The 16,007-nt window shown below is 41.7% G+C and overlaps 1 protein-coding gene across 2 annotated transcripts in view; it reads right to left on the bottom strand.

The window, feature by feature from the left end:
* Window positions 1-16,007, bottom strand: part of STK32A (serine/threonine kinase 32A) — an 89,656-nt gene that overhangs the window by 7,140 nt on the left and 66,509 nt on the right. For both annotated transcript variants that reach the window (XM_059698789.1, XM_059698788.1), the window contains 3 exons: window positions 13,829-13,918; window positions 7,377-7,474; window positions 2,232-2,348 (listed from right to left, as the gene is read on the bottom strand). In XM_059698789.1, coding sequence (XP_059554772.1) covers window positions 2,232-2,348; window positions 7,377-7,474; window positions 13,829-13,918 — 305 coding nt within the window. The remainder of the gene's footprint in view (window positions 1-2,231; window positions 2,349-7,376; window positions 7,475-13,828; window positions 13,919-16,007) is intronic.

Below are 16,007 nucleotides of genomic sequence, written 5' to 3'. Positions count from 1 at the left end.
AGAAGGTCTGTTCTCGTTAGTGTAGTTTACCGTACACCTCTCATTAGTGGAGGAATGTGCGCACATTTTCACAAATGAAATTCATTTCCCACTAAAAATTTTAGCTGTTTTTACAACTAACCAAAATATATTGGGGGTGACACAGAGAAGATGTAACTAAGGTAACTGTTATAGTTCTGGGTTTTATAAATTGGGATTAAAGATTTTTCCCCCCTTAACCACTCCAGAGCCAACGACACCACATCAACCCTGTGGTTCTAATGGAAAGTGGCAATTCCACCTGAGAATTGTTCTGGAGGGGATAAGCTGGGATCGCCAGGGGAGAAATCTGGGGTGAAGAGGCTGTCTTGAAACTGGATAAAATTTGCTTATGGGAAATGACCACCCTGGTCATCTTTGCCATAACCAATGGCAATGTCCCTATTCCAAAACAAATGGACTTGACCCCCAAGGCAAGAGACACAGGTTTGACTCTTAGGCCCTTTTCCTTGACCTGCCATCACCTGTGCAATTTTCTTTCCTGAATAAAGCCCACCCACTCTCTTGGGGTCCATATTCTTCACACACTATCATTCGACACATACTATTGAGCTCCTGCTACAAATGAGATGAACCCACTGGCCATGTGCTGAGAGGCAGTAGCAATATCAAATTGCTACAAATATTTCTGAATGTTTCTTTCAATTTCTGTACTTGTCATGAACCTGAAGAAACAATTTGTGGACTTGAACTAATCAGTGAATCACACTGAATGGCCCTGGTCTAAGGGAGGGAGCTGGAAGACTTGGGGAGGGGACAGTGGGACTCTAGCATGTGCAAAGGGCCTGTGGTGAGAGACGGATATGTGAGAGTGAGATGGGGGAGGGGAAACAGAAGAGAAAAAGACTAAAGCGGTTTATATGTAATGGGGGCAAAAGCCCAAAATAAGGCTGGAGAGGTAGTTAGAACTTTTACAGCATACAAATTATTTTGATCTTTATTCTAAGAACAATGGGAAGACAACAAAATGTGCTTTGAACAGATCATTATGGGACAGAATGGAGAACAGAATGGAGTGTGTAGAAGTGCCCAGGGCAAACCAATGATAAGACTTGATGGCCGTAGGGTTGGGAAGACAGTCATGGAGATGGAGGGAAGTGACAGATTCAAAGAATACTTAAAAGGTCAAATTACAGAACTTGGTGATGGATTGGATACGGGGGTGATGAATGATTTCTGGTTTCTGGCTTGCATAAGTGATTGGATGGAGAGGCCAGTCACTGAGTTGGGAAGCTTGGAGAAAGTCCAGGAAATACAGAGAGACCGAGACCCCATTTCGGGCACGCTGAGTGTGAGGTGGCTTTGGCACATACAGGAGGACATGCGCATTGCCTAATGAAGCCATGCGTCTGAAAGCTGTTGGCTGCAAAGCCCACGCTGGAAATGCATACTGTGTACTGCCAGGAGCCGGTCCATCCTTGCTGTTTCAAGGGACCTGGCATATATGGCATACGGTTCTTAATATGTTTGCTCACCTTCTTGGCACTATGTGTTTTAACCAAGGTCTCTGAGAAAGGTTGTTTTCCCCAGGTAGGGATTTTCCCCTGAAATTAGGGAGGGAATAAAACCCCTCAACTAAGTGCCAGGCGGGTAATTAATCCCTTTAACTACGAACAATCATGCTTAAACTACATAATCTTTTCTCCCTGGAATGGAGATAAGAAACGCCCTAACCTTTGTAATAGAGATTGATAGGATTGAATCAACTGGTATAAATACAGTTGTAACAAGACAGAAACACTCAGAACTTAGAACAGAATCAAGAAGACAGAACCTACTCGGAGCCTAGAGACAGAGCCTAGCGGGAGAACATGGCAAGGGATCCTGGACTGAACCTGACTACAGAGATTGGCAGGAGAACCTGACTGGAACCTGGACACTGAACCTGGCTGGAGATCTCAGACAGAACCTGGCTGGAGAACCTAGCAAGAGAATATGGACACAGAACCTGGCTGGAGATCCTAAGCAGACCCTCTCTGGAGATCGAGACCAGAACTTGGCTGGAGATCCTGGCTAGGCTGCTGATCAACTGAACGCTGTCTCCGTGTCATTCCTTCTTCGCCGACTCCGTCCACACCTTTGGGGACCCCTGGACCCGCTGGGGTTGGACCCCGGCAGTGTACTAACTCTAACCAGAGCGCACGCTGCTGTTTTAGCGTTTCTTTTTGCCATGCAATCCTCCTCCTTCTTACCTTTCTAAGAAGTGACACCATTTCCTGTGACCAGGCAGAAGGGTAAGGCACAATAGCCGTCTCAAACATGTGTGCAATTTCCTTGCTGGACGTGCTGGAGCGAATATGATACGGTCTCTTAAGGGAGAGAGGAAGGAAACGTCTTCATGTGTACAGGGTAAAAGAAAAAATCACACACACACACGTTGCTTTGCAAATCTTTCAAGTTAAACTTTCAACCAGGAAAACCTCAGTCTCATTTTCTTATCCCCTCTAGCTGTTGCCCTGTTGGCATATACACATATGGTCCATCCTGTGTTGCGATTTTGAAATCTCAGAATTTTTAAAAGTTGGTAATCATTATGGGTCAAACAAAACATTTCTGTGGGCTAAATCCACCTCTGAGATACTAATTTGGAATAGTTTTATAAGGTAACTTATAGAGGAATTTTTATAAAACACTGTACATCTTTCATAAAACTCAGTAAGTTGAAATTTTAAACTCTTGTTATTTAGTTTGATTCTAAAGAGATCCAGAGTTTACCGTACACCTCTCTTCAATTGTTCGAATCATAATGAATACGTTCAGAATAGAAAGTTACCCAGAAGACTTCAACCCTGTCCCAAAAGTCATGCGTCCCTGGTTCTATGAAGTGGGGTGGCAAGTTTTATGATGAGGCAAAAATACTTTTACTTCTGAGAAAACCAGGTTCTTCTATAGTTTTAACTTCGGTGGGGTAAAAAAAAAAAAAAAAAAAAAAGTGGTTTTATTACAGTTTTCATAAATGTCCACAAGAGGGCAGCCTTTACTTATAGTAATTCTATTTCATAAAGGAATCCATGCTGGCATTTTCTCTTTTATGTGAACTGGGAGCTACTAAACCCCAGGGGTTTATACTATACTCACATTTCCCCCAGGGGTCCTAGCACCTAGTAGGTGCTTATTACATGCCTGTTGGATGAACAAAATTTCCAAGTTGGTCTATCCATTAGCAGGACAGCTAAAATGGATATGTACATGTATCAAGGGTCTGCCCTTTCGAGATACTTAGTAAATACTTGTGGACTGATGAACCAAATTGGAAGAAATGGAGGAGTTTATTTTTTCCCTGTTGTAATTCAGTATTAAAAGGTAATATAATAAGTGTTTGAGCTCTGAAGGCAAAAGAATTTGAGGACTAAATGGAGCCACTCAATTTGGATTTCAATTCTTTCATCTGTAAAAGGAACCACCTCATGAGATTGTTGGGGAAATTGAATGGCATAGTGCATGCATGTAAAGTTCTCAATAGAGTGGCTAGGATATATTAGACACGATATAGGAGAAATATTTTGTGATTACTGACGTGGGGTCAAAAGGTGGATATAATGTGAACAGTGACTCATCCTACAGGTGGAGAAAGGTTTAACACACATGGCATGCAGATGTCCATTCTCAGGGAACCATGAAGTGCTAGGAGTTGACCTCCCAAAAAGATGACTGGCCCACTGTTATTTTTATAGGCAAGGTCTAAACACACCTGTCCCATGTTTTCTTCCCTCAAGATGCAATAAAGGACCAACGCTAATTTTGGTCTCAATAACCATATAATGGTAATAACCCATGAAACCAATATCAGAAGATGAGTACTAGGCACCTTATCACTATTATCAGTGTTTACTGACTGCTGACTAGGTGAAGGGCACTCTGGGTCTCTACTGGGATTCATTCCGTGTATACCATTAAGAGTCAGGGCATGTTTGGCATGGCAGGGTCCAGGGTTACATACGTGTGCAACGTCAATATTTTTTCTAATTTCCTTCTTTGACTCATTGCTGCTTCTCAACCTACTGTTTCTTAGCCATCTAAAATCACAAATGACTTGATAAGTGAATAATTAACTGATGAATGCCACAAGCAACTGGCTTAAGAGTGTTTTCATTTATTGGAAGGCCGTACAACTGATTTTTAATAGTTTTTAAAAAAATCCTCATGGCCTATCAACTTGTTAAAAATAATCAAACTGCCTTTCTCTTCTATGACATTTTTCTAGTTCTAAATTTAAAAATCCATTAACTACTAGAATTATATATTTCCTCATTTACCAAATATTTATTGAATGCCTAGTATGTTCCAGCACCTCTATTGGGCATTGTGGATGAAGAATAACAATGAGACAGATATAATTTCTATGTTGGTGGAGCTTAACATCTCCCTAGCGAAACCACAAATAGTTATACAGACTGTACACACATGCTTCAGTAAATGTAATTCATGCTATAAAGAAAAATTACAATGTACATGATAAGATGCATCAAACAATTCTAAGGCAGCATATTAAGAGTGAGAATATAAAGAATGGACGAAAGTGGAAAAGGTAAAAATGTAGATGGGAGAAAGTGATGTTTTGTGAGTATATAATATTTCCAGAGTACACAGCAAGAATTGTAGCTAGTAATGTACACTTAGTGCAAAACTCCGCACGTTCCTATGAAGCTAATGCTTAGGGAAAATACAAAACTGGGAAAGCTATGGGCCTTGCCTTTGCAATGACAGCTGGGAGACAATGCAGGTCAGTAGCTGTGGGACCCGTTCATCAAAGCTGTGATCAAGCTCAGAAACCATGGGGATGTTTTCAAGTACATTTGCAAATGTGGAGACATGATTGTTTGGCACACTCTCTCTGTGGGTGAGTCGTGTTGATAGTCATTATTAAATGCGGTGTTTCATTGCTTCTGATTAGCTCTATTTGGAAACATAATTCCATGCAGCCTGCTTGGTGATCCTTCCCGGGAATGTATGAATTGATTTGTGGAGACTCGTTCCCCCAGCCATTCACTACACACATAGGTACCGAGTTAGAGTTACCACTAAAGTATGTAGGATACATGCTTCGTCTTTAATGAATTTACCATCTCATAATATAGAAGAGATATGAACATCAACATAGACACACCTGGAAAAATTTATAAGGGCAACATATTTACAAAATGGATTTAATCCTAAAAAATAAAATGGATTTATATGTTTTGATGTAGAAAGTGCTACATGTTATCTTAAGTGAAAAAAAGTCTCAACAGAAAGACAAAGCATATTTTACTTTTGTTAAAACAACAACAATAATGTATCTATGTGTATGTGAAAATAGATTAACCTTATAAAAACAAAAAAGGTTTGGAACTGAGTATGGTGACTGTTAATTCTGAAAGGTGGGACTGGAAGGTCAAAGGAGGGTTGAATTTTTAATTGGGAATATTCTTTGCCTTAGTGGATATGGTTGATTTTACCTTTATTTTTCTGCTTCTCTATATTTTCCAATAATTTTAAATTCAGGCTATAAGAGAAGTGAAGTGCATAAATATTTGGGAGAGACACAGATCACTTCAGCTGGAGACCAGAGAATGCTTCTCTGGAGAAGGGGCCGAGAATGGGTAGGATTTGAATAAGAAAGACCTGGAGAAAGGCCTTCCCCACAGAGACATGTGGGACAGTCTAATGGCATGGCTTTCTCAGAAACGACCAATATACATTGAATACGAAGATGCTGAATGGTCCTGCAATTAAGACACATCCTTAACTTTATTCAAATTCAATTTAGCAATTCCCAGTACTGTGAGAGTGATTCTTTAAGAAGACCAGGGTTTACCTTGGCAAATATCTTTATAGGCAAAGGAACATGAGGTGAAGGAAGGAAGGAAGGAAGGAAGGAAGGAAGGAAGGAAGGAAGGAAAGGAAGGAAAGGAAGGAGGGAGGGAGGGGAGGGAGGGAGGAAAGGAAGGAAGGAATAAAAAAGTCCAAGATGCCTCAGAGGGGAGGACATCCAAAGAGGCCAAAGTGAATTTATCAAGAGTTGGGGTCTTTCAAGTTGAAGCAAAATCTGAAAAGTTAACCTGGTTCTACGGGGCAGAGAATGCCAAGCCAGGAGAAGACATCTGAAGGTTGTTTGTGTTTGTTGGGTGGGGTAAGTCCTGTGAAGGGTGTGTGTGGGTGTATGTGTGTGTGAGTGTGAATGTGTGTGAGTGTGTGTGTGTGTGCGTGCGCGCGTGTGTGTGACTATGTGAAGCTTTGGAAGCAGCAGCGTTTTTTCTCGTTGAAGGTCACACCTGTGCTTAGAAAAAATAAACTGCACCCCTGCGTTCACTGCAGCATATTCACAAAAGCCAAGATATGGAAACTCCCTAAGTGTCTCTCAACAGAAGAATGGATGCAGATGTGTACAGACATACAGGGTTGGGCAAAAGTAGGTTTACAGTTGTTCTTATGGAAAACAATACAATAATAAAATACAAGAATACACTGTACATTGTATAACATTGAAATATGCTTAGAGAGTAGAACTTAAACGTCTCTTTCTCATATATATGTGTATACACACACACACACACACATACACATATATATATACAGCGACCTAATAATAACTTTTCTTCACCTTTCTAAAGCAGAAAAAAGAACCTGACAATACTGATACATCAGATAGATAACAGGGAACTACCATTGAGGTAAAAAATAACATATGGGAGGAAGAAAAAAATATTTTCTTAGAAAAATTCTTCATAGGCATTTTCTTAGTTTAAGAAATATTTCTTTTAGAAGGAAACTACTGTAATTTGCCACTGAACCCAGAACCTAGGAACTGAATGACACACAGGAATCCAACAAGACAGGGCATGAATCGTGTTGAATTAATAATTCACACTCACCTTGGGGAAGTGTGTCTGCATTAGACTTTTGCACTATGACTGCAAAATGCTTTTCTTTAAACAAACAAACATATTTGTACAAGATATTTAGTGGGTCATATGGATTTCTCCTCCCTGGGAGTTTATAATCTCAACATTGTTCATTGATTTCTTTATTTTCATGTTTTTATTTATTAAACAGATGGGGTGACATTGGTCAGCATGAACATATAGGTTTCAGGTGTGGGTTTCTATGTTACAAGATCTGTATATTGCACCGTGTGCCCACCACCCATGCTTTGAGGTGAACCCCCATGCTTGGTCCCCATAGCTGGGAGAATGAATGAATACAGAAACCCCAAGGGTTGCTAACAGCTTCACATGGCATAGCCATTTTCACCTCTCAAACAAACTGCTGGGTTTTTATCGCACACAAAAATCCATCTTTTCCATCTAAAAATGGAAATAGCTGGAAGAGGGCAAAGAAATGCAGTCCTACTGTACCCGGCCTCTCAGAAGCTCGTAGGCTGTCACTCCCAGGGACCACCAGTCCACAGCAAAGGAATAGCCAGCTTCTCTCCTCGAGCTGAACATCTCGGGTGCTGAAAACACAGGAAAGTTAGGTCTGTTCTACTCCCCAAGACACTCACAAATCCACTTTCCCAACGGGGTCCCCCCAAGGTGAGACACCAGGGTAGAAGGGAGACGCGCTTGTATAGATGTCTATCATCCATGGCTCGATTGCTCACAGCAGGCAGCATTTCTAATTTTCTGGTCTCTCTCAGGAGTTTCATTCATCAACCAACACAACAGGTAGCCTCAGGCCTTCGCGGACACAATCTTCTCTTATTTAGAACATGCAAGTATGAAAAATTAGATCCCATCAGGCCTCAAATGTGTGGCTGCCCCTGAAACCAAGAAGGCGGAGATGACGTGTGTTGTCTTGACTTGGCAGGTTTGGACTAAAGGGCTGCAATATGTTGGCTCTCCATCTCCGTCATCTTGAAGAGGCAAGGGCAGCATTTGCACCTTGCTCTTGGGGGTGAGGGAGGAGGGAGTGGACAGTCTGAGAGATATAATGTTTTATACAAACTGTGAGTCACTTACACTTTGTAACATCGTTCTGTGAATGGACTGCAGTGCAAGGCAGAGCTACAGTTTATTCTAAGGCCCCCAGTGCCCATTCTCTAAGCACTTTGACACAAGGTGAACCTTCTACATTCTACATACTCTTCCAAGAATAACCCTAACTCCTAAGGAGTGGAGTAGGGAGAATGGAACACAAAGCAAAGGAAGGTATCTCATCTGCTTGCTCACCACTACATTCCTAGTGCCCAGTATTGAGCCTGGCATTTAAAGTCACTCAAGACACATTGAATGAATGAATGCTGCTGAATCAATTAATCAAGCAATGGTTGCAATTATTAGCCCTGGAGTTGTGCTGAGTTCAAAACTCGCCTTCATTGCTTATTGTCTGTTGGCTGAGCTTGAGAATCCTTACCAGCCAAGTCAGAATACGAGGGCAATCTTTCTGGAGGTGAGAGATTAAATGATGTAGTGCATGCCCAAATCTCAGCTCAGTGTTTGGCACCTAGAAAGTGCTTACAAAATTAGGTGCTCTTCTTGCCCTGGCCAGGTGGCTCAGTTGCTTGGAGCATCATCTCATACACCAAAAGGCTGTGGGTTTGATTACCAGTCAGGGCACACACCTAGGTTGTGGGTTTGATCCCAAGTTAGGCTCATAAGGGAAGCGACAGATTGATGTTTCTCTCTCATATCCATGTTTCTCTCTCTCCTCTCTCCTCTCTCCTCTCTCCTCTCTCTCTCTCTCTCCCTCTCCCTCCCTCCCTCCCTCCCTAAACCTCCCCTCTCATCCCTTCCCTCTCTCTAAAATCAATAAACATATCCTCCGGTGAGGATTTAAAAAAAATTAGGCACTCTTTTAGAGAGGCAAACATCTTATAATAATGGGGATTTTACCTAACCAAGAGCTACACACACTGGACCCTTCTCTGTAGTGAGGTGCTGACTTTGGACAAAGAATATTGTTGGGTTGTGGGTCTGACTTGCCCTGCCCAGTGCCCTCAGTTCTGAGTACAATCTTATGGGCAGCATGCAGTTAGAGGTAGAATGCTGACCTCCCAGGACTGAGCCTGACTGCACGAGCCCGCCATAGCAGGACTGCGCAGGCCTCCTTCCCACGGGATTCACGTTCATGCATCACTGCATCCTTTCTATAAGTCACAGTCCCTGTGCGATTTGGGAGGTAATGGCCCTGACCCCATGGTACCCCCCAGACTGGATGGAATGGCCTATAGTTCTGTTTTCCTTTCTCAGTATCTCACAACAAGTCATCTCAGATAGTCCCCAGGGTGACTGACATCTCCCTTAGAGAAGCTGCAGAGAACTTTGAGGGATAAATAGACCATCGTGCTAAGAAAATACCTATCAGAGTGGCATTACTCGATAAAAGCTGTGAATCCTGCTTATTCTGTTTTCCAGCATGAGGACACTTGGATATGTGTTCATTTATTCAACAAATATTCACGGTGTGCTAGGCATTGAAGAATTTTGGTAGAACATGAAGTAAAACACATCAGGCCAACATGTAAAAGCACAATGGATGAGCAAGGCTTTGAGCCCTCAAAGAGCTGAAAAGCCAGACAAAGAGATAACGAGGGGCTCTTGTCAACCCTGCCAGAGGATCCCCTGCCCCTGAGAGGGTACACACAGTGGTGGAGAGGGACACAACTTCCCTCAAACAGGCACTGGGTGCTTTGTTTGGTTTTTAAAGTATTTCAACCTACATTCCGAAAAGGAATTAAAACATAAAAGAGCAACTTAACAAGTAGTTATAAGAAAATAGCCAGGGGACCATTACACAGGTCACAAATTAGAATATTGACCCCACCTTCATTCCTGTCCTGTTCGAAACCCTGGAAGTAACCACTTTCTTGAATTTATGTTAGTAATTTTGATCCCTTTTTACATAGATTTACTACCTTTACATGCATTTCTAAGCAATACTTCAGTTTTGACTATATGTTACATACACACACACACACACACACACACACACAAGTGTGGGCAAAAGTAGGTCTACAGTTGTGAGTATACTAAACACAAGAGCTTATTCTTGTATTATTACTTATTAATTATTGCATTATTTATTTGTATTATAACTATAAACATACTTTTGCCCTCCTCTGTCTATATAACATAAGTATATGTGTGTGTATATAGCATGTATGTGTACATAACATATATGTAGGTGTGTATATACATTTCATATATGTTAAATCCCACTCCTTGCTTTCTTTGGTGTCTTGCTTTACTTGCTCAAGATTACATGTTATCAAAATTGCTGCACATGGTTTCAGTTTGCTCACAGTTTGCTCACATACAGTAATTTATCTGCCTATTCTATAGTTGATAACTATTTGGATTATTTTCAATTTGGGAGCATTGTGAACAACCCTTTCATGACTCTCCTGCACATGGAAGATTTCTGTAAGTACATTCCATTCCTGCAAGGAGAGCTGCTGGGCATGGAGTGTGTGTCTTCACATGCACCACATCACACGGAACTACTTACCAAAGTGGTTGTACCAATTAACACGATGACCCGCAAGGCATAAGACTTCCTTTAGTCAAGCTCCTTATCCACACTTGGTAGTAACTAAGCTTTTGATTTTTGCCGATCTTGTGAGTGTCTAATTATCTTTCATTGTGGTTGAAATGGACATTCTCCTGATTACTAATAAGCTTGGCCATATTTTAATGTGTTCATTAGCTATTTGGATTTCCATCCTTTGTTTTTCAGATTTTAAACCAACTGGAGAGTAGATTCTGATGTCAGACCCTGAGGGCTGTAGCTATACCTCCTCTTGGGCAGAGCTTAACTTCTCAGTCTGCAAGTCTCAAGTGGGAACAACAGCAGTACCTGCCTCATTTAGTTTAAATGACATGATACACATACTTAGAACAATGTTGGTCATGTAGGAAGAGCTCAGTAACTGTGAGCCAGTGCACCTCCATTGCCATCAGTGTTCGAGACGTATTTAGACTTGGGTTTAACCTGGTGCTCCACCAGTCCTTGCTGTGTGGTGATTATGACCAGGTCAGTTTCTCTCTAGGCCTGATTTATTTATTCTTTTTGTAAATCTGTAAAATCAGAATAATGGTGAAACCTTCTATAGGGTTGCTTTGAGAATTTAATGACACAAAATGTTAAAAACTTAGCAAACTTCATGGGCCATAATAAATGCTCAGTTTATGATGCCTGTTATTATTGTGATTACATTATACAGTGAACATTTAGGTTACAGAAATTCAGTATAATCCGACTGTAAAAAGGGATGTCTTTGCGTGCACATAGACAGAAGATCTGGAAGGAAACCATACGTATCTGTAAGCAGAGGGATTAATGTCCACTCTGCTTATCTGCAAGGTACATGGTCTCCATAGTGAATTTGTTTGTTTGTTTTTGGAGGGGAGAATGTTTTAATTTAAGCTCTAAGTGATCTGGATTATAGTTGCCCAGACCTAGGAGTAGGGAGAAGGAAGGATTGGAGTGATGGGAGAAAGCATGGACTTAGAAGATTATGAGTGAAAAATGGTTAAGAACTGGCAGACTGCTTATCTTCTCATTTCCAGAGCCAAGGAATTGCTTCATTATATGCTCTGCATCTCATATTAATAGCTGTTGTATATTCCTATAATCTTCATTCAGTATTGAATCCAAGTTTTTTTTCTTTTCAGATATATTTTTTTTTTGGTTAATTGCTAATTAGTATCCTATAGGAGTGCTATAAAATGAGTGCTGGTGAGGGTTAGAGGTAGATTTTGCCAAGTTTTGGTAACAAGTTATTTTTGTAAAGAAAGATGATTTCCACCCATAATACTTCTTAAGAGAGACTCCCATCCAAAAATCAAAGCCAAGGGCAATTTCTGGACAGAGAAAACAAGAAGCCATTCTAACAGTTTGGCCTACTTAAATTGGCTTACAACCATTTAAGAACCACAAATAACATTAACAATTTTTCTCTTTCAGGAAGAAACTTGATTGTCTAAAGTCAGACAGAGCTTGATTTAATCTAGGCCATTTTCAATTACTAGCCACGTGATCTTGGGCAAATCACTTAGCTTCTTGTTTTCCTCATTGTAAAATGCGGATAATTATAACCTGTCGTATACGATTGTTGAGGAAAAAAAGTGAATGAGTAAATGAATGCAAAACATTTAACACATCATCTGGCCCACAGAAGGCTTTCCGTAAATATTAGTAATTGTTAATTATGAGTGTGAAGATGGAGAGGCACAGAGAACCTTGTCCAGATTCCAATTTCTAAGCTCCATGTGGTGAAAAGACTAGACATGCCAATTTCAAGGAGAATTAAATTATATGGATCTTGTATTGAAAATTACTGGGGAGAGAAAATAAAGGTGGCCTCCCTTTCCTCCCCTCACCATGGCAACGAGGCCTAGAAACCCCAGATGCACATTGTCTGGTTTGGCTCCAAGAAAATAGTCCTTGATATGGAAGGAAACCCAGGTAACCTGCAGAATTAAACCCATCAGACCAGCAGGCATGGATAGTCCTTTAAATCATTTGAGTACCATGGGTTTTAGGCAGAAAATAGGCTGAATTATATGTGTCCATGACTTCAGAAATGACAAAATAGATTTATTCCCTCCACTGATAATTGGAAGCCAGAACATTTGCGGTTGTTCAAATATCGGATAAAATGAAGCTCATTTTCCGCCATAGATTTCTTTCTCTTAGAAAGTGATGCAGTCCTGCACGTGGGGGTTCTCTCTCCCTTTCTCTCTTCAGTTGCATGAGAAAAGAATGAAATATGAAAAGAAAGTGGCATTGTCCTTGCCCTTGATTTCACGTGCAGATATCTGGCCTGTGAATTCCTCCGACCACCTCTAGCCAGTACAATTCATTCCACCCCCGACTTAATTTAATGCCACCAGTTTAACCAGTGACATCATCCACTGTAATCATCACAACTAATTAGGGTAAAAGCAAGTCGTTTTAATTTAATTTTTTTCTCATCTGTTCACTCTGGGTAAATTTTAAATATTCAGGTAAGACCAAGTTCCTCATCTTTCAAAAAGGAGAACTCATGGTATTGTGATAAAGTAAAAATAAAAATTATAACTGTAAGGCACTCTAAACTTTACAGCCCCCTGCATGTAATGCTGTATCATGTAAACAGTGGTTATAATAACACTCCTCACTTATTAGCATCCTACTTATGCCTGCGTCTGCTTCTCTGATTGCTTCTGTGTTTAAACTCCTCCCACCAGAAAGTCAGCTCCATGGGCTGGAGACTTGGTCTGTGTTGCTCACTCCAGGGTCCCCAGCACCTGATACAGCACCACGCACCCAGACCAGTGGTTCTCAACCTTCCCAATGCCGCGACCCTTTCATACAGTTCCTCGTGTTATGGTGACCCCCCCATTTCATGGTTACCAATGGAACATAATGAAAGCATAGTGATTAATCACAAAAACAATATGTAATTCTGTATGTGTTTTCCGATGGTCTTAGGCGACCCCTGTGAAAGGGTCATTCAATCCCCAAAGGGGTTGCGACCCACAGGTTGAGAACCCCTGACCCAGAGGCAATTAGTAGGCATTTACTGAATTGATATTCTTCATTAGGGAATGGGCAGATGCCATCCTAAATAACTCTGTAAAATAGTGTTTTCCAAAGGTGATGAGTGGCCCTCCTGAATCAACCTCCGATGGGGTGTTCCTAAATGGAGAACCCCGAGGCTCACCCGAGACCCATGAAATTAGAAGCTCCCCGGGTAGTCGGGAGGGGGGTTTGTCATTTCCAGCTGCAAGTCCCTACAGGTGATGGGGGCATAATCAATGGTCTCTACAGGAATGGAAAACAAATGCCTTGCTCTGAGTCCAGACAGCTGCCCCGAAGCCCATACCCATGTAAGGCTTGGTGCCGGCCATGGTGGTGATCTGCGTCTCCCTGGGCAGCATGGCGGCGATGTTGAAGTCCGTGATGTGCACGTGCCCTGGCGGGAGAGAAGGGCCACAGAGAACGTTAGGTCCATTCAACCCAGTGGCACATCATGCTTCTAACTGGAAGCTTCGTCTGTAAATTCTTCTGTGCTTTGGGTACCAGCAGTAAAAGCTCAATCATCCTGTCCTCAAATCAATATGTTCTTCAATCAGCAAACCCTCTAGCAAACTGGGAGCCAGAACATGGTCCCCAAAGATGAGCATCTGACTCTAAGTCTGCAGTTCAGCTTCAGAAAGTGTTAACTTGGGGGATGTGGGGGAGGGTAAGAGCGCATGCTGTCACAATTCTACTTGGGCAACTTGTGTCCACAACATTTTAAGTTGGTTTAACCTGTGAGTATCAACAGGGAACCAAGAGCCATGCAAAATATCAAATTGCCAATGGTCTCTTATGGGATCTTTTTTAAAAGAGAGAAACATTGTTACTATAAAGCACATATGAATGGAAATCCAGCATGTCTGCGAATAGGGCTGCTTTGTTCAAGGTTGTTTTGTTATAAGATTGATTCCCAGTGTGGAGTTTGCATGCTCTTCCCACGTCTGCATCCCAAAGATGTGCACATGAGGTGAACTGGTATGTCTACATTGTCCCAGCCTGAGTGTGTGTGTGTGTGTGTGTGTGTGTGTGGCCCTGTGATGGAGGGGCGTCCTGTCCAGGGTTGGTCCCCGCCTTGTCCTTGAGCTGCCTGGACAGGTTCTGGCCACGCAGGTCCCTAAACTGAAATAAGTGTGTTGAAAAGTCATTCTCTTATTTTTATTCATCATATATATATATATATTTATGAAGCCCACCTTTACTTCAGTGTTTAATATTAGAAGTGTTTGGGTCTTTATTTAAAAATTTGGTGATGCTTTTTAAAATATGTATATTTTATTGATTTTTATACAGAGAGGAAGGGAGAGGGGGAGGGATAGAGAGTTAGAAACATCAACGAGAGAGAAACATCGATCAGCTGCCTCCTGCCCACCTCCTACTGGGATGTGCCCACAACCAAGGTACATGCCCTTGACCGGAATCGAACTTGGGACCTTTCAGTCCCCAGGCTGACCTCTGTCCACTGAGCCAAACCGGTTAGGCTTGGTGATGCTTTTGTGGCCAGAACATGCTATAGGAACTTAACTCTTCTTGATGTCAATTAGCCGATGGGAAAACTGGGTTCCTTATACGTCATTTTGCTTAAAGTCACAGTTTCCAAGAATCTCCTGATGACATAGGACTTAGTATATCTATTTCTTTGCTAGGAAAGAACCCCTTTTTATCCTTTTTTTTTTTTGAAACAACATTAGTAGTTGTTGTTGTTGTTGTTTTTTCTTTTTGTCTGTTAAGTCAGAATGCCCCCTAATGGTGTTCAACAAAATAACTCACCACGGGGAAGCAGGGGAAACAGTTAAGCTTTATTTACAAAGAGGTTGTAGAAAGACTTTTAGACTGGGACCCAGAAGACTTGTGTCCTACCTGACCTCTGCCCCTAACACATTGCGACTTTAAGTCCAATTCCTGTATTGAACCTGAGTTTCCCTTCATAAAGAATGAGTGGGTGGACTAGCTGATCGCCTGGGTCTCTCTCAGCTCTCACATTCGTACCGTTGCTGTGAGGGTCTAACACTTAAATCCAGCAGGGAGCACATCTGTGAAGTGCATTGGAGTCTTTGCACTGACAGTGAGAAGGAAGAAAGGGGCAGCCCCAGGAGCTCGGGCAGATAAGCTCGTTATGTTAGCTGTTGGCATGAAAGTCATAGGCTGTCAGAGGATCTGGAGGTGTTGGCATTTCCATTTCCGTGCTTCCATGGTTCCAATGAGCTGTGGCTGTAATTGGAGGGGATGCCATCTGACTCTTCATCCAGGTCTCTCAGTCCATACGCCTCCTGCCAAACTTGACTATCTACTCTTTGATGGCATCCAGCCTGCTGCTAAAGATAAATGTCACTGCCTTTATTGCCAAGGTTTGTTTTATGCCCGCAGTGTTTGCGTTTGCTTATGTGATTCCATTTTAAGACAAAGTAGCACTCATCTAGCTAAAAGTAAGGTTTTCTGGCATGAGTGGTACTAGTGGGTGACTTCGACAGCTCACCCTGTCATAG

This window comes from Myotis daubentonii, chromosome 5, assembly GCF_963259705.1.
Source record: "Myotis daubentonii chromosome 5, mMyoDau2.1, whole genome shotgun sequence".
In the NCBI taxonomy this organism is placed as follows: Eukaryota; Metazoa; Chordata; class Mammalia; order Chiroptera; family Vespertilionidae; genus Myotis; species Myotis daubentonii.
This window is presented reverse-complemented; position numbering and strand designations above follow the sequence as displayed.